Raw genomic sequence first — 19,391 nt, forward strand, 5'->3', positions numbered from 1 at the left:
TGATTCCATCATATCCTTTTTGGTAGGGGCTTTGTCTTAATGAATTGGGGTTTTCTTGTGGATATTTTGCCCTAATTTAGGTTTGTCTGAGATATAAATGGCACTACGTATTTTTTAAAATTACAGGTGTCAGTGTTAAACTGCTTTCATTGTGTGCATAGCTTAAAGGTGTAATTTATGGTAGTATAAAATAAGTTGGATTTATGACTCATTGTTTATTAAGACTCTTCAACTTTTTGGCACATCAGCAACTTTGATCAGGGATTTTTTTTAAAAAAAAATATTTCCTCCTATTCCATAAGGTATGACCTACTAAAATAACCAAACACCTATAAATTCATTAATTGTGTATCTCTTCTTCTCTGCTCATCATCTAAATCAGGGGTCTTCAAACTTGGCCCTTCTATGACTTGTGGATTTCAACTCCCAGAATTCCTCAGCCAGGCATGCTGGCTGAGGAATTCTGGGAGTTGAAGTCCACAAGTCATAAAAGGGCCAAGTTTGAAGACTCCTGATCTAAATTTAAAAATGGGAATATGTTACACACAAAAACATCTTCCATTTCTGAACATTATGTCTGTATAATGTTACACACTTTGTATTACAATACAAAATAATTGTAATTGAGTTAAAAATCAATCCTGTTGCTGAAAGATGCATACAAAAATGAGTAATAATAGCCATGCATTATAGATATAGAATGCTGTAGAAATTGAATAAATAATAATTATACCTGTAACAACCATGTATTAAAAATAGTATGTATTACAGAAAGTTCTGTGTAAACTGTTTACAAAAAAATTATGCATTTCAAAGTCTCTATTGATTAAAAAAAATTCTGAAGAACATTTGATATAATAGAAAAATAGGGTAATATACGCAATATTTTAACTGAGAGAAATTTAGATAGTTCCATGCATTCTTAACTCTGATAGGCTTTACAGATCATTAAATTAACTCTCAAAATTTCCTATTTTATTCAATTTACCATTATTCTTTATGACGGAAGTCTGCCGTTTTGTCATATCTGCTGGAACACCATGAATTTCTATTTTGACTAAAGGATCAGCCTTGTTACTTTTGGAGAGATTACTTGGAGGTAGCTGATAGCCACTAATAATCTGGAGAAAAGACATGTATATATCAGTAGGCATCCTTATAGGACTGCTGGATTATATCAGTGCACAACTAATTATCCAATCATTGTCAGGCACAAGAAATCAGAAGCCAGGATAGAGTTCAAAAGCACTATGAGTTTATTTCATACTACCTACATACAAGAATCCAATCTACCAATGGTCAAGGCAAATTGGCACCAGATAAGAGTCAATGGACTTCGAAGGGGGGGGGGGCTGGACCTAGATCTCTGGGGGGAGGCATAGTGACTCCAAACTGATGATGCATTTGACCCTGTCCTTGAGCTCAGATTGGTCATCTCCTACAATTGCACAATCCTAGGTATTTTCATACATGGATAGAGATCTTTTTTAAAACAATCTTGAATAGCTTGTGTATCAGTTTTATTAAGTTAGGATTATGTGTGCAGGATAAAAATTTTCAGAGTTCTAGAATGGCATTTAATAAAAGATTGAAGCAACATTTTATGTAAGCTTGGCAACAGAATACTTACTCCTAACCTGATGAATGAATAATTAAAACAGAATGTTTGCTTTCAAGAAAATATACAGAGCTACAAGGACCTTGGATCGGGCCATTTTGACAAGTGGGCCACTTCCCATCCTTTTTCCTATTTTTCCCCATCTTCATCTTCCATAAGACAAGCAGATCCTTCTGTTTCACTGTTTGGGTATTTTCCCCCTGCCCTTGACTTGGACTCTGCTCTCAAACACCACTTTTTAGTTGACCCAAGCACCATCTGCCAGTTATAATAGCTGCTTTGCCTGCCTGCATCAGGGAGAAGAGGGAGGAGGCGTTTTAAGCTCCCTCCATTTGTGCCCCCGGAAATGTTAGTATAATCAGAGAGCTCTCCCAAGAGACAGCAAGTCTGGACCTTTTCCACACCATTCTCAAATTACTATTCTAATCATGTACCTGTCAACGCTGCTAACATCGGATGTTCTTGCTTTGATAACATATGGAGATGCAGCCATTTTCCTTCTTATGTTTTACTCTTAGAATTAGAGTTAGAATTAGATGATACTGAGGGGGAGGGGGAGGAATGTGCATGGGAGTTTAGTTAGACATAACAATATTGTAACTAGTGTGAGAACCAAGGTTTTTTGAAATAAGAGATGATAAGAAATGGTGGGTGGAAGAACTGGAGGGAAAGCCTGCATTTCAAACTAATTGGAGCATGTGATTTATGACTGTTAATTAGAGGAGGGAATTGTGCTTTGATACTATGTGCTCAGGGGAGGGGAATTCAGATTTTGGCTTTGCCTATGTACATGCTGATGTTATGCTACTCGAATAAAGATTCTTTAAAGTAAACAATGCCTTGAAATTCTTTGAAGAGTTTCATCTGTCAGAACCATGATATTACCTTTGTTAAGCAAGGGCAGAAGCAGCCTAGAAACGAATTACTATCCCTCCCAGAAACATTTTGTACAAATGCGAGGAACTGTCCACCTTTTAAGAAGATAACTGTGGTGCTTTTCACAGGTGGCTTGTAAAATGAAATATACTTTTCCTTGAGCTGGTTCTTCTTTGGGATGTCTTGAGCTACAAGTGCCTGACGATGAAGCAGGCGCCTTTTGACTCAGCCATGCCCATGTTCCTTCCAAATACCAAGATAGATTCCAGTCATCCTGTTTCAAAACCATCTGTCTGAAATGGTAAAGGGTTTCCTGCCTGAGCAGTGGGTTGGACTAGAAGATCTCCAAAGTCCCTTCCAACTCTATTATTCTATTCTATTCTATTCTATTCCATACCTTCAAGTTGTCTCTAATGTAAAATACTGTGGGAGAAGTTATCCATTCACAAAACACCTGCCCAATCACTATGACCAAAGACAGACATTTTCTTTTTTACACCTTCAAATCAATTTTTCCCTGCAATTTTCTTGAAAGCATTTTCAGAAATAATTTCCCATTGCTTTCTTCCTGGAGTTGAGAGGAAATATCTGGCCCAAAATCTCCCAGCTGACTTCATGCATATGGCAAGATTAGAATATATGGTCTCCAAGCTTCTAGCCTGGCTTCTGAAACCACTGTATCAAACAGGTTCTAATGGTTAACTTAACCATAACAAGCTGTTTTTATGAGATATGAGATATATTGAACTACAAGCTAACTATCTCTTTTAGGCATTGATTGAAGCATGTTTGCTGGTTTCAGTTCAGCTTATTAAGCAAGCAAAACCATTCACGGGTGGGGAATTAGTGATCTTGTTCTTGTGACAATTCTTCACTATCTGAATGTTTTACAACAGAGTGAGACCAAATATGTTAATTAAAATCTATTCTCCTACTTTCCAAAAAGGATTAAGTATCAGTTGAAGAAATGTATAGACCTATTCTCCTAACTATCTGAGGACAGAACAAGAAGTAACATATGGAAAGTTATCAAAGAGAGATACCACCTAGAACAGGGGTAGGCAACCTTGGCTCTTTTATGACTCATGGACTTCAACTCCCAGAATTCTGGGAGTTGAAGTCCACGAGTCATAAAAGAGCCAAGGTTGCCTACCCCTGACCTAGAACTAAGGAGAAATTTCCTGAGAGTGAGAGCAATTAATGTGGAATGGCTTGTCTCCAGAAGCTGTGAATGCTCCATCACTGGAGGCTTTTAAGAAAAGATTGGACAGCCATTTGTCTGGATCTCCAGCTTGAGCAGAGGTTTGGACTAGAGGACCTCTAAGGTCCCTTCCAATTCCATGGTTCTGTAATCTGTATGTCTATTCAGGAGAAGAGAATCCTGAGAAAGAGATATCAGATGCATTTTTCAAGGCAACATAGGCTAAGGATAATGATATCTTAGTTGTAGAAGTATAACTTTCTTGGTCTTTTCTAGTCAAATGTTTTCCTGGTGACTCAGTTCATGATATGAAGGAATTGTTTCTGAGATAAGCTGAAGTTTCCATGAAACGGTCTTACCTTTATTGTGAGTGTAATGGGATTATACCTATCAGCAACGTTAAATGGGTCAAATGCAGAGTCTCTTCTTCTCAAGAATTCTGGTTTCAAAATGTAACCAGAGCCTCCATTGTCCAAAAATTTTCCAATAAGTAAGTCCATCTGCACACCCGGTGTTTGGAAGTTTAAGGCCACTGCAGGAAAAAAATACAAATAAGAGCAAAACATATTTCTCTTTTTTAAATATTTTTTTATTTCACTTCCAAAGTTAAAATACAATCTTCAACAGAAAAGAAAGGAAACAAAAACAAAGCAAAACTAAGAAAGACAATAAAGTGCACAAAAAAACTCCAAAACTATACACATAAATTATCTTCCCTAGTTGAATACTGATATATTTCAACAATAATAGTTTCCCTCCTTGCAAAATAGGTCTAGAATTTATAAACTTCCACAGCTCTATTTACCCAGCTAATTTGACCTACCATTTATCTACTGTAAAAAAAAAAGTTACCGGTAATAGGGGAACATTTTCAATTGGTGGGGTAAGGGGCTGCCACAAAGAAAAGGGGTATCAAAGCACCTATTCTTCAAAGCACCTGAAGGCAGAACAAGAAGCAATGGATGGAAACTAATCAAGGAGAGAACCAACTTAGAACTAAGGAGAAAATTCCTGATAGTGAAAATAATAACTAATGGAACAGCTTGTCTTCATAAGTTGTGGGTGCTCCATCACTGGAACTTTTTAAGAAGAGACTGGACAGCCACTTGCCTGAAATAGTATAGAGTCTCCTGCTTGAGCAGGGGGTTGGGCTAGAAGACCTCCAAAATCCCTCCCAACTCTGTTTTTTTTTTACAAATTTTATTTATAATACAGTTAAAAACAAACAAACATTGGATTTAACGTGACATTCAGTATATACATTCTTATCAGATTATTCCACTTTTTACAATCAATTCTTCATCTCTACATATACATCTAAGTTTTATATACAATACTTATTCTAAAGTAACATATATTTCTATCTTAACATTCATCTTTAATCCCAACCATCCTCTTCAAATTCCTCCAGCGGTAAAATTTATCCCAGGTAATAAACTGATCCACATTTATCTTTTAATGTCATTGTGAGCCTGTCCATTTCCGCACATGCTAATATTTTATGTATTAACTCTTCCTCTGTGGGAATTTCTTTGCTCTTCCATTTTTGCGCAAAGGCAAGCCTAGCTGCAGTCAGGATGTGTAGCATCAGGTAGATTGTTCCCTTGTCAAATTTTTCTGTCGTTATTCCCAACAAGAAGAGTTCAGGTTTTAACTCTAAGTCCAGTGTTAATATATCCCTCAACCAGTTTCGTGTCCTGTTCCAATATTCACGGATCTTTGGGCATTCCCACCACATATGATAGTATGATCCTATTGCTGTTTTACATTTCCAGCACAGGGGTGTTTGAACCCATTTTGGCTAGCCTTACAGGTGGGAAATGCCATCTATAAAACATCTTGTAAAGATTTTCCTTATATGAGGTAGCTAAGGTGAGTTTCCTATTTCTTTCCCACAGTTCTTGCCAAATATGCAGGTCAATACTGAAACCAAAATCCCTACTCCAAATTAACATGGTCTCCTTAACCTATTCTTCATACATTGTCTGATCTAAAAGAAAATGATATATTTTTTTAATCATTTTATCCTCTGGACCTAATAAAATCTTATCTAGTTCTGTCAGTTCTATCTTTACACCCCACTCTTTTTTTATCTTGCCTATATCTTGCTTGTAGTTGGGAGGTATAACTCTGTTATTCTATTATTCTGGTGAATCTCATCTCAGCAGACTAAGAGCCATCTCTATGGGGTTGTAGAATCAAGTGTCTTTCCTATGATTGGACTTGCAATTGCTTGTTTATTCTGGAGTACCCTTTCAAGAGTCAGTTGTTCCCTTTATTTTTGACACTGAATATAAATTGTGGGTTGGAAGGGTTAAACTTGGTGTTGAATCAGGCAAGGGGAGGGTTGCCTGAAAATAATAGGTTACTATCTAAGCATCATATCTCCAAAGGAAACCACTCTGATTGAGTTCCTTCATTTCAGTTCATAAAAGAACTGAACTCGTTCCTTCCCTGGGTATCAATATTTTGTTTGGATGCCTCTGTATTTCACAGACATCCAATTTTCTGCAAGACAGGCTTGCCTAGTCCTGAGCAACATGCAATTAATGTTCTTTTCATGCTAGGAAAAGATGCACGAGTATACAGCACATCTCATCAAAGCTTTTGGTGTCAAGGAATTCATATCATAAAATAGAAGAATTTATCTTATGTTATGCACTCCAGTAAGGCCATTAAGAGTGAAAATGAAGCAATGATTGTTGAATTCAACAGGAAAGGGTGGCATTTACCTGTTACCCTCTTCTCAGACAAGACCCCCCAGCAGCTGCTGTAGATAAAAAACAGTGATCTGATTCCATACAATAAGTTTATTGTGTATATGTGGGCCTTAAGTCAGTGTTGGCTCCTAGGAACTGCCTGAACAAATCCCTTGGCAACATTTTGAAAGTGTTTTGTCCTGGTTTTCTTCCTATCACTTAGAGCAGTGTTTCTCAACCTTGACAATTTTAAGGCATGTGGACTTCAACTCCCAGAATTCCACAGCCAGCATTGCTGGCTGTGGAATTCTGGGAGTTGAAGTCCACAAGCCTTAAAATTGTCAAGGTTGAGAAACACTGACTTAGAGAGAATGACCTGCCTAAGGTCACTTTGATGGCTTCATGAATAAGGTAGGACTAGAATTCACAATCTCCCAGTTTCTAGTTTTGTATCTTAATCACTATATCAAAGGGGCTCTCCTTCCCGTTATAGGAAAGAAACAAAGGACAAATACAGTTGTTTAGAAAACCTGCACTCTAGTATTATTATCTCAGAACTTGCAGAAAGTGAATATCAAGAGACTTCAATTTTCTCCCAGCAGTATACTTGCTATAATCAGTACAATCCCTGGATCAAGTTTTCCTATCATGGTGCGTTTCTGGCTGGGATAGTGGACTTCATTTCCCAGAATTCTAGGTTAATTTGGAAAATATGTAAGTTGAAAGTGGATACTTCCAATTGCTTTTTTTTGATACTCTGAACAGGAGGGGGTTTTCTATTGTATCTATATGATTGTCATCAGTGGCATCTGCAGTCAACCTCCATGATGTCAAAATGAAATGTGTGCAGTGATTTTATTGTTGTTGTTCAGTTGCTAAGCCATATCCAACTCTTCATAATCCCATGGACCATCACACACAAGGCCCCCTATCCTCCACTATCTCGCTGGGTCTGTTCAAACTCATGTCCACTGCATCGATGACACTATCTAACCATCTTATCCTCTGCCATCCTTCTCCTTTTGCCTTCAGTCTTGCCCAACATCAGAGTTTTTTTTTTTTAAATGAGTCCTCTATTCTCATTTGGTGGTCAAAATTTTTGAGCCTCAGCTTCAGGATCTGTCTTTCCAAAGGACAGTCAGGGTAGATGTGCTTTAAGATTGATTGATTTGAACTCCTTGTCCAGTGATGCCATCATGCAATATTGCCTTTACTTATTTGCATTTCAGTGGTCAATGCAAGTATGCAGAATTTGTGTGATGACGGTTGTCGTGCACTTTTCTTAATTTCCCCCCTCCCCCAGCTTCCTCACAGTCTGGTCTTCAAAGATAGCATTTCACAGTTAGAAATGCACATAAAAGCTTCAGCTCAGCCTAAGTTTCAATATTAAGTTGTTCACATACTTAATGAGATTGGTCTCGTCTCCGGCCATCTCATTGCTGCTCTAGATCCAGTCTTATCACAACAGAATACATATTTCATGTGAATTTAGCCAATTGTAATTAACTGAGTAAACAAATCACAGCTTAGTGGGATGTGTTGACTAAGATATTTTGGCTCCACTGTCCCTGTGAACTTTCCGATCTCCTTAGCAGTAACCCACAGTTGTAGCTAAACGTTTTTCAATATTTTTGCCTACTTTTCAAACAATTACTGACTCCTGTAGTGGCACAAATCATAAAACAGAGGTCCTGTCTATTGAAAGTTGAAGTATTTTATGAGTGAGTGAATGTGTGTGTGTGTGTGTGTGTGTGTATGAGACTGAGAGAATGAAAATGAGAGAGAGCACATTCCTAAGAGCAGAAATCTCACTTGAGCAATGTTAGTGAAATAGAGTTGATAACTAAGCCAGAAAAATTTACTTACTGGGAATTAATTATAGACCTAAGCAAAGCCTACCACTTTATTAACTGCCTCCTACCAGGAGGAGAGTCAAACAGTCCATGCATTTAATCTGAGAATTAAAGCAGAAGGAACTGACCTCACATTGGCAATCTCCTAGACCACCATTTCATAACCTAGATATGTTCATGATGTGTGGACTTCCCCAGCCAACAGACCATTGCTAAGAATTTTGGGAGTTGAAGCAGGTTGGGAAATGTTAATGTAGACAAAGAACAGGAGTCATAAGTAAAAAGGGGATACAGGATAAATCTTTAATTCTATTTCCCCCTTTTGATCACTCGATTAGGAGATAATAAAGAGAAGGTTCCACAGGAATTGGCCCTCCAAAATTGCCATATCATGTTTACAAAATAGAAAGCCAGAGAGAAAAAAGGAATGCAGTGTAAGAGGGAAATTTGGTTCTTTAAATTCAGGATTTAGAATTAACTTCACCATGGGGAAAAAAAATCTGTGTGCTTGATAGAAGTCAACACCACCTTAATGGCACACAATCCTTGTCTTTATCATCAACTTTGAAATGAAGCAGAGAAATGTAAGTAGATACATTTATATCCACTACAGACAACTTTCCTTTACTAGCTGTAATTTATTTATTTATTTATTTATGAGACTTATATACCGCTTTAAGTGCGAGCACTCTCTAAGCGGTGTACACCAGTAAGCAATGTATATATATATTTACATTGCCCCCAACAATCTGGGTCCTCATTTTACCTACCCGGAAGGATGGAAGGCTGAGTCAACCTTGAGCCGGTGAGATTTGAACCGCTGACCTACTGAACACAGTCAGCTAAAGTGGCCTGCAGTACTGCACTCTAACTGCTGCGCCTCGGCTAATAATAATTTCTTTATTATTACATTTATATTCCAGTTCCTGCCAAAGACTAATGGGGGGAAATAGCATCGGTGACCCTTGTTTCTTTGATCAATGAATGGAGCCAACCATGCTTGTTCTTAGGCCTATGGTTCTTTCTGGAAGACTTGAATACCAATTTCTTCTGGCCCCAGTGAACACTTTCCCAATGAAAATCTTGTTCAGCATAGCAGATTTGACTAGAATCTAAGTGACCTACCTAGCTGGCTTCCAACATTCCAGAATTCTTGAGGATCATAATTTGAAGAGTCTGTTCTGGTTCCCTTGGGGTAGATTCTTGTAAGGAAGCGGACTGTGTGTGAGACAAAATCAGGAGCTGCAAAAAAGACATGTTCAAAAAGTTATTGCAAAGAAATATGCCTAATTCTGTTACTCTCTGTTATTGGTTCATTGCTCCTTTTATTGCTTCTTTTATTATGCATATTTTTGCATTGTTTCGAAGAATGCTTTTCTCAACTGTTTTGACCTACTTTCTGATTATTGCAAACTCTTTTTTTTTGCAATGAGAAGCAATATGTAAATATTTTAAATAAAATAAATAAGTGTAGGAAAGGCTACAGACACTTTTAAAATAGCAAATATAACAAGTTGATAATGTTTTAAAAGGGAATTTGTATATGCTGACAACAAATTCACAATATGTATTTATGCTGGGCGCCTTTTGGGAGCCAGTTTGGAGTAGTAGTAAGGCATTAGTCTAGAAACTGGGAAATTGTGAATTCTAGCACTGCTTAAGTGTGAAAGACATCTGGATGATTTGGGGCCAATCATCAGGAGTCTATGAGTTCTAATCCTGCCTTAAGCGTGAAAGACATCTGGATGATTTGGGGCCAATCATCAGGAGTCTATGAGTTCTAATCCTGCCTTAAGCATGAAAAACATCTGGATGATTTTGGGCCAAACACCAGAAGACTGTAAGTTCTAGTCCTGCCTTAGGTGTGAAAGTCAGGTGTGTGACCTTGGTCCAGTCACTCTCTCTCAGCTCTAGGAAGAAGACAAGGGCAAATCACTTCCAAAAATCTTGCTAAGTAAACTGCAGGGCCTAGTCCAGTCATTACCAGGAGTCAACAATGACTCAAAGGCACAATATATCTGAAAGTAATTTAGCCATGAAGAAACTACATTGATTTAACAGCAATTAAGAGAATTTCAGGAGAATTGTCATGGGTATTCTTGAACTTCCTTATCTCTGAGGTGACCAAGGGATGTATATAGGCTAATTGTGAGCAGTCAACCAGTCTTCTCGTGGTTTCATGAAAGATCAAGGGAAGGCACCAAGAAGAAACTCTTCCTATTGCTTATTGCTTTAGTTTTTTTTTTTTGTAAGAGTACCATTCCACCAATAAATTCAGAAGGAATACCACTAGAAAAAGTTGAAAGAATCACGCACGCCAGTTCCAATGTACATGAAAGCTGGGACATGACCATTGAAGTAAAGACAAGGATAGAAAAAGCCCGAACAGCATTCTCCAAAATGAAAAAGGTCTTCTGCAGTCATAAGCCTAAGACTAAAAATCAAGCTTGTCAGATGCTATATTTTTTCTATCCTATGGAGTACAGAGTTGGTCTCTGACAGAAGGCCACCTGAAGAGACTAGAAGCATTTGAAATGTGGATTTACAGGTGGCTGTTACGTATAAGCTGGGTTGACAAGATCAGAAATGAGGAGGGGATAAGCCGCCTGGGAAAGCCAAGGGAAATCATCAAAACAATTAAAAAACAAAAATTAGAATATTTCAGACATGTGATGTGACACCCAGAAAAATACAGCATACTCCATTTAATCCTCCAGGGAAAGATTGAAGGCAAATGAGGTCCAGGCAGAAGAAGAACATCGTGGCTTCAAAATCTAAGGGACTAGTTTGGACAAAACTCAGCAGCACTTTTTCATGCGGCTGCTGATAAAAACAGGATTGCCAACATGATCACCAATGTCCGATAACGGATGTGGCACAAGAAGAAGAAGAAGAAGAGTACCATTATCAGCAGGGGGGGGGGTCTGAAATGTCTCCTCTTCCTAAAGAAATTCAGATAAATTGTCCACCCAATTTCTCTATCTTTACATTTGCTGGATAATTTCAAAAAGGCCAACTATCCTGGCAGCCAACTCGTCCAAAGATTTTGCTTTGATCCATATCTCTGGCAGAACACCTATGCAAGCGTTATGGTCCACATTCTGTGTGAACATCCTCTTGAAGAAATATGGCATGATTAAGCCAACTGTTGGAAGTTCTATGTGGAAGATTTATTCCAGTTTAAGTAGTAGAAGGGAGGAAGGTAGATAAATTGAGAAGCCTTGAGGTTACATCTACTGTAAATATCAGGCAGAGAGTATACTTCTGTCTTGCCCTGTGAGGTGGCAATGTCTAACTGACTTGGTTGATCTTAAAAGAAAATGGCAAGTAGGGTCAGTCCTGGTTAGCATTTAGATGGAAACTAGTGGGAAGTCTCAGGAACTGGAGGCTAAATTGGGAGGTAAACAAATCAAAAAGAGGAAGTGGCACTGAAAAACACATTAGTATTGTTACCCCCAACAATTATGTGAAAGTGTCCATGAAATCCCAGAGTTAAATCTGACACAAAGGAGTCTCTCTCTATATATATACCCCTGTAATACATTGAAAAGCTTCATAAATTAACACAAGGCATTTTTATTCCCACGGACATTTTGAAAACTATGCTGGCTCCAAAAAACAAATAGAGAAATATGTAGCTCACTTAAATATTATTTTGAGGGTTGAAACTTCTACATTACCTCTTTTGCTGATGAGCTTCTGACCTTTCGTCTCTCCGATGGAATTATTTTGGTAGCATTTCTGCTTCTCCCTGGAATCCTCAAAACTGACAAACTTCCGAGAAGCAGTATAAATCACAAGTTCAGAGAGGAGCAAAGCAACTTTGACTTTATGGCCCTAAGAACAGAGATTGACAAAAGGTGTGCCTCTCAGAAGCCCAAAAGTAATGTGTGGTGTCAAGTTTAAGTACACCGGGGGTGACAACATTGGGAAGACAGTGTAGTTCTAGAATTTAGGTAGACACATTCTTCAATCTCCTCCCATTCAGTATGAACAAGAGAGAGTGTGCTTTAGCACTGGGCGGGTCCCAAAGATCAAGATGGTCTCAGGATATTTGGATCTTTGCATATAAAAGTTTCTGGACCGTACCCTTGTGCTTCAGACATTTTTTTTCGACAGAAAACGTTTTGATGGAATTATCCAGGTTGGATTGTGGCAGACATGTCTATGGCAGGGGATTAGGTGGGGTGCTAAAGATAAAAGCAGCCTTGTGCTATTGTGAAAGAAGCTTCACCCCCTGCGTACATGCATTGTGATGTCATTTTCGTGCACATACGAAAGAGGTGGAATTTCTATTGGAACAGCACAGCTGCTTTGGTGGTGCCTTGACAGCAAACATAGTGGTGATTTGAACCTGGACTGGTAGCTGGACAACACCTATTGGGTGCTTTCAGACCCTTTTCAGACCTGGCAATTCTGTTGCTTTATCTTCTCAAGAGAAAGGGGGTTGCCCGTACAAACATAGGCATTCTCTTCCCATTTGTTAAATGAGTAGTTTTCTATTTATGAGCTATATATGTGAACCTGAAATCATGCAAATCTTCCCATGTTGGTTCTGTTTGAAAGAGACCAGCACAACAACATTTTCTGGCGGTGGGAACATCAGAATGGATGACCTACAATGCCAGGTTGTCAGGATATGTGGGAATGTCCTTGCAAGACAGAAAGAAGAGCTGCAGCCTAGACTAGGGGTCTCCAAACTTGGCAACTTGAAGACTTGTGGACTTCAACTCCCAGAATCCCCTGCCAAGTGGCTGGCTGAGGAATTTTGGGAGTTGAAGTCCACAAGTCTAAAATTGGCAAGTTTGGAGACCCTTGGCCTAGTTCAGGTGTAAGTAACCTCGGCTCTTTTATGACTCATAGACTTCAACTCCCAGAATTCCTGAGCCAGATGCTGGCTCAGGAATTCTGGGAGTTGAAGTCCATGAGTCATAAAAGAGCCGAGGTTGCCTACCCCTGCCCTAGGGCAGTGTTTCCCAACCTTGGCAGCTTGAAGATGTGTGGACTTCAACTCCCAGAATTCCACAGCTGGATGTTTTTCACAACGGCTTCATTAATGTTTCCTCAATAAATCTACTCATTGGGACTTTAATGTCTTTGGAAGTCAATTCTTGCCGTTTCTTGCCCAGCTAGTCGAGCCTGCAAGTGTTTGTTTTCTTATTTTGAAAGTATCAAGGCAACGTTGCTGTGCATAATGGCCCTTGGCTTACCTTGCCCTTGTCTTTAGTTGGCCTCCGAATGAGCGCTTTCTTTAGCATACGCCCAGTACTTTCGTCATCTTCATCCTCTGACTCCATAGTATCCTCAGTTTCTTCTGTAAGACCCTGGTATTTCTGACCCCTCCGTTGAAGGGTGTCTTGGAGTGATCCAGCTTTCTTATTCTTAATCAGGATCTTTAATTTCAATTGCTGCGAAGGGGAAAAGGGCACCTATTCAGCAGGGTAAGCTACAAAACTAAATGGCAAGGACAATTAAGATAGGTTTCTGGTTCAGGGGTGTCAAACTGCCAGCCCACAGGCCGGTTCCATTATGCAGAGGCCATGCCCACTCCAGCTCCAGTAATGCAAGCATCGCAACACTTCACTTGACATGGCGAGTTTGACACCCGTGAATGAAAAGTTTAATGAAAAGAAGGACTAAGGGTGATATGATAGCAATGTTCCAATATCTCAGGGGCTGCCCCAAAGAAGAGGGAGTCAAGCTATTTTCCAAAGCGCCTGAAAGCAGGACAAGAAGCAACGGATGGAAATTAATCAAGGAGAGAAACCTAGAACTAAGGAGAAACTTCCTGACAGTTAGAACAATTAACCAGTGGAACAACCTGCCTCCAGAAGCAGTGAATGCTCCAACACTGGAAGTTTTTAAGAAGAGACTGGACAGCCATTTGTCTGAAATGGTGTAGAGTTTCCTGCCTGAGCAGGGGGTTGGACTAGATCAGTGTTTCCCAAACTTGACAATTTTAAGGCATGTGGACTTCAACTCCCAGAATTCCACAGCCAGCGTTGCTGGCTGTGGAATTCTGAGAGTTGAAGTCCTCATGCCTTAAAATTGTCAAGTTTGGGAAACACTGGACTAGATGACCTCCAAGGTTCCTTCCAACTCTATTCTATTCTAAGATTTGCATTGACTGGAAGCAAAACGAGTATTGCCATCTCTTCCCAGAAAAATTGGTCCCAAATTCATTTTTTATGAGAGATAAACAAACCACAGGAGAGATATCCATCTTTCATCCATAATTTTTGTTTTTTCTAAGGAAGAAGGAGCACGTGATTTTACCTCTGGGGAGGGTAATTCTGTTGGCACAGCATTGTCAATGGTTGTAGTACACAAAGTATCACGCAGGATGTCAAGGAGATGAGCTGCCATCCTTTCCTGCTGTGGAGGGCTGCAGTGATTCTCCAGTGACAAAATGATGGGGTAATCAGAAGCCTGAAAATAAATTGAAGCGGTTATAGGATATGCTACATCAGGGATCTTCAAACTTGGCTCTTTTATGACTTGTGGGCTTCAACTCCCAGAATTCCTCAGCCAGCATGTAGTCCACAAGTCATAAAAGGGCCAAGTTTGAAGACCCCTGTGCTACATAATCAAAGCATATTGGGACCAGTAAAGACTATCCCCATAAGTTTGCATACCTCCCGTAGTTTTAGCTCTTTAGCCTTCTGTGTTATTGTTATATCTCTTTATGGAACCTTTTAATTTTACACCATACTATTCTAATCTCACACATACAATACTGATATTAAATACAGATTTAGTAATGTAATAATTTTATGCTTTGCATCAGCTATTTTAAATTATATTTCAAATGGTTTATATTTACATAACACATTTCTATGTTTCTGTGTTTTAATTGTACACTGTCCACTGCCCAGAGTAATTCGGGGTGGGAGATGGGTAATCTCCATTTGATTGATTGATAAATAAATAAATAAATAAATAATAAATATTTGGATGTTATCCCACTGTTTTATCCAAACTGTATACATCTCTGCCTTACTCCCCCTTGTCTTCATAACCTTAAAATTAACATCTTAATGATATTGGTATCAAAATTTTATAGTTTGTGATTTAAATCTTAGGCAGCTCTGATATAGATTAGACTATTACAATGGGACAGTTGTAATTTTATCTGTGAATTTTACCTGTTATGTAAGTCAATGACCAAAATAATGGTATTTCTACTAAAACATATATGCTGATTTATTTCTAATAATAAGGAAGTTCATCCTGCCGTATTAAGAATATGGAATAGATACAAATGGATTGAAAGGAATTTCTCTGAATCTTTTTCCTTCTTTTCTCTTCTTCTTCTACTATTTTCTCCTGTTTCTCGCATTTTAAGTTTTATATTTCTTTTTCTTTAGTTTGTATTGATCTTTATTGCTCCTAGAAGCACAAAGCCGAAAACACCAGCCTGAAGATGATGAATGGGACTTTGTCGAAACATCGCCAAGACACTTCCAATTTTACGCAGGAGAAAACCCGAATAACCAAAGACCTACATATATATGTGTGTGTGTGTGTGTGTGTGTTTAAAAAAATAGGGAAGTTGATCCTATCCCCCATCAGATCTATAATGCTCTATGAGGCTGTCCCTTTATGGAATTTTATCTAGAATTAGTCAAGATAGGGTAAGATGCAGCTGGATATTTTGCTACTAAGAGTATTGGTTTATGTACTACAGGGTTGTTCCAAAGGTTGCTTTTTCAAGAGGCAACTGGACTTCCTTTGTTTTTCCTTGAAGATGTTTTGCTTCTCATTCAAGAAGCTTCTTCAGTTTTGCTTCTTAGATGAGAAGTTAAATGTCTTCAAGAAAAAAACAAAAGTCTAGTTGCCTCTTGAAAAAGCATCTTTGGGACAACCATGACATGGATAACTGGCAATTTCCATAGACATACTACAGGATTGAACAGACAATCTAAGATTTCATATTTCATTGTGGACTGGAATATAAAAGCTCATTAAGATAACTGGTATGATAATAGCACAATTTAGTTAGTTGCTCCTAAATTGGGTCCAACTGGCAGCAATTGTCCACATAAATGCCTGCCATGTTGACTTGATGCTGCCAACTATCAGTAGTTCTTCCAAGGAAATTTTTTAATTCTGTCTATCCATTTTTACCTTTTTTTTCACTGACCATAGTTTAGCCATGCAGAGTTGTTTTAGCCCATCCCTCACATGTCTAAATCATGTGAATTTCTGCTAACTCACCATCATATCAAGAAAACAGTCAGCCTTAGTCCAGGACCAATTGATTGATTCTTCTTGCTTTTTGTGGTACTCATCTCCAAATCCATAAAGTGAAAACATCAATCTCTCTTCTCCCTGCACTTTCTAAATATTTCACTGCCATACATTACCACTGAAAAGACTCTTGCTTTATTTATGGTGAACTCGCTTGTCATAACAATATCCTTATCCTTCATCACCTTGACCACATCTATCATGGCTTTCCTGCCAAGGATTAATCTCTTTATTACTTCAACCCACTATCCTTCTTTATCTATAAAGATAAAGAAATAAAAATATCTACTGGCTTCCTGTCTTTTATAGTCAGTCACAACTTCACAAAATTTGCGGATGGTGGTGTAGATACCTTATATTTAACATTGGCTCAGATGTTTCATTTTTCATTTTTTACTTTCTGAAGGACTTTGTCTAAGTCTTCTTTACTTTGCCATGTCTGCATATCTGATGCCAGCATTTATTGCTTTTAAACCTGCTATAACAAATTTGCTGCGTGACCTAAATAAATACAGGGGTATTTTCCTTATGTTGAATCTCTCTGTTTTTCTAGACTCTGTTTTTACACAGTTCTCTATAAAGATTCCTCACAAGTTAATCAGTTGTTCTGGCACACTCATTAGTCTTAATATGTTCCAATTCTAGCATTATTTACATAATTAAAGGCCTTGCTGTTACCAATGAAGCAAAGTTAAATGTTCTTGTTACTTTAACCTGTTATGTTAAATATCTGATCTTATGTCCTACTTATGTACTTTATTATATTACATACTATTTAAAACAGTGATTTTGTGCTATTTTCTCAGAACTGTTATGGGGCAATATAGAAATATTATTAATAAATAAAGCAATAAAACACCAATGGTGTTTTCAGTGATGTTGTCCTCAACAAGATGCACAGAGCAAAAATCTTTTTATGTTCCTTTGCAACCAGTACCTCGAACCACCTTTAAAGTTCATCTGTTTGAGTTTTCTCTCCATTATCTGGCAATTACACATAAGGGGAACAGTTACATCTATAGAATAGGAAGCCATCCACACTCATCCATCTCTATGAATTACCGACAGTTGCCTCTGCTTTGGTCAACCATGGGCACCACCTACCTCAAACGCATGTTTGTGTATAACATTGATGACATTCTGGAAGGTAATTTTGCTCGTCAGGGTATGTCCATGATAAACCACTGGCTCGTTATTTGGCCCATCCCAGCAGTCAATCTCCACGCAGCGGCATCCCTTTCTAAGGGAACTTTTAAAAGAAAAATGTGTTTGGAGGGTTTTCAGCAATGCAACAAAACATCCCATTTCAGCATCCGATTCAGTAGAACTCATTGTGGAGTTGTCTGTGTTGTTGCTTTTGTTTTGATGCTGTCTATACTTGGTCAGGAGCTTGAAGGTGACGATGATTTACAAACATTGGGTCATTAAATCAGAATTTGCTTTATAATTTGCAGGGTTATTTTTCAATAGCTCTTTATTGGGTGAGAGCTTGTTTTCACACAGAACACAAAACTCATCACAACTGTTTTGTATCTACAGATAAGTAGGTTGCTCGGTTTCTATACCTTTATATTCAAATCATGATGTATTTGACAATTTCTCCCAGTGGAGGATTGCCTCTATTTGTGAGTTATGAAGCATGATATGACCTTGAAGTACCCATCATGTGTAGCTTTTCCTCAAAATTATTGAAGACTATATTAAACAGTTTTATTTTCACATCAGAAGATAAAAGTCACAACACTGACTAGACCAAAGTAATTCAATGAGTTTCATGGCTCGGAAAAGATCTGAAAGGAGAATCCAATCTTCTCCAAGCTGCTACCTTTCACATGTATGGATTTTAACTTCCTGAATTGTCAATAATGGCAGTACTAACTCTAAATTCTGGGAATTAAAGCCTGCCAATCTGACTGACTCCCAGAGATAACTTAATTCAGCTGCATGGCATTCCAGTGTTCTTTGTGAATTTTGTGCATATGCTACTGACTAAAATGCAAGACTATAAGTAAATTTGCATCTTCCAGATGTCTTGTAACTATAACTCACAGAAATCCAAATGGTGTGCCATCTTTTTCAATGTTCTCGGAGACATAGAGTTTTGGAACACTAGTGTAATTTGTTTTATGATATTCTCAAACCGTTTCAGAATCTTTCCCAAATCCCTGTAAAAAGTGTAAGCTTCGGGGGGGTGGAATTAGATTTCAAAATATGAGTATGTTAAAATCTTTGTTGTTTTCTCCCTCGTTCTTTGGACCAAAGTTCTTGGAGGTAATATCTTTAAGTGTTACTATTTTTCATTAAAAAACAGTACTTTAGACTTTTTCATATAGGCCCACCCATGTGTTTAGTCCATTCTCCAAATCATGAAGAAATAAACATATTTCTAGGATCAGAAAAGTCTGAGCATCTTTCCTATGCATCTCCAAATCTCATTGCCTAGAAGCCGAAGGCTACACAAAAAGCATGACCACAATAACTGTCTAACCACAACTCCTGAATTGTTTTACCTTGCTAAAGCAGTGGTTCTCAACCTTTTTAAAGCCGTGACCCCCAACTGGTCGTAAGTCGAGGACTACTCAACTGCTGCAGCACCGTTTGCAGAATGGGACTTTTGGCAGGCTCAGCAGGGCAGAGACAGCCTGGACAATTCCTATTGGCTTTTGAAAGCCAATAGAATTAGACTCTATTCAAGAGAGTCTATTCTATTGGCTTTCAAAAGCTAATAGAATAAAAGGGAGTAGCACAGCTAAGGAAAAGGGGGGGGGGAATGGCGGACTGCGTTGTTTGGCGACCCCCGTGAAATGGTCGTTCGACCCCAAATGGGGTCCCGACCCACAGGTTGAGAACCACTGTGCTAAAGGAAGAATATATCCTTCCTCCTGCAAGCTGAC

General features: G+C 38.4%; 1 protein-coding gene across 4 annotated transcripts in view; it reads right to left on the minus strand.

Moving 5' to 3' along the window:
* LOC120296831 (1-phosphatidylinositol 4,5-bisphosphate phosphodiesterase zeta-1-like) overlaps positions 1-19,391 on the minus strand; it is a 63,838-nt gene that overhangs the window by 9,238 nt on the left and 35,209 nt on the right. For 3 of the 4 annotated variants that reach the window (XM_039318853.1, XM_039318852.1, XM_039318854.1), the window contains 7 exons: positions 17,602-17,746; positions 14,524-14,676; positions 13,458-13,655; positions 11,928-12,084; positions 9,373-9,489; positions 4,055-4,227; positions 989-1,121 (listed from right to left, as the gene is read on the minus strand). In XM_039318853.1, the coding sequence (XP_039174787.1) occupies positions 989-1,121; positions 4,055-4,227; positions 9,373-9,489; positions 11,928-12,084; positions 13,458-13,655; positions 14,524-14,676; positions 17,602-17,746 (1,076 nt within the window). Of the gene's footprint in view, positions 1-988; positions 1,122-2,589; positions 2,788-4,054; positions 4,228-9,372; positions 9,490-11,927; positions 12,085-13,457; positions 13,656-14,523; positions 14,677-17,601; positions 17,747-19,391 lie in introns of those variants that run through there. The other variant, XR_005553595.1, reaches the window with a different exon arrangement.

The sequence above is a fragment of the Crotalus tigris genome, unplaced genomic scaffold, assembly GCF_016545835.1.
Source record: "Crotalus tigris isolate CLP2741 ecotype Arizona unplaced genomic scaffold, ASM1654583v1 scf7180000021590.295515839:345692, whole genome shotgun sequence".
NCBI lineage: Eukaryota > Metazoa > Chordata > Lepidosauria > Squamata > Viperidae > Crotalus > Crotalus tigris.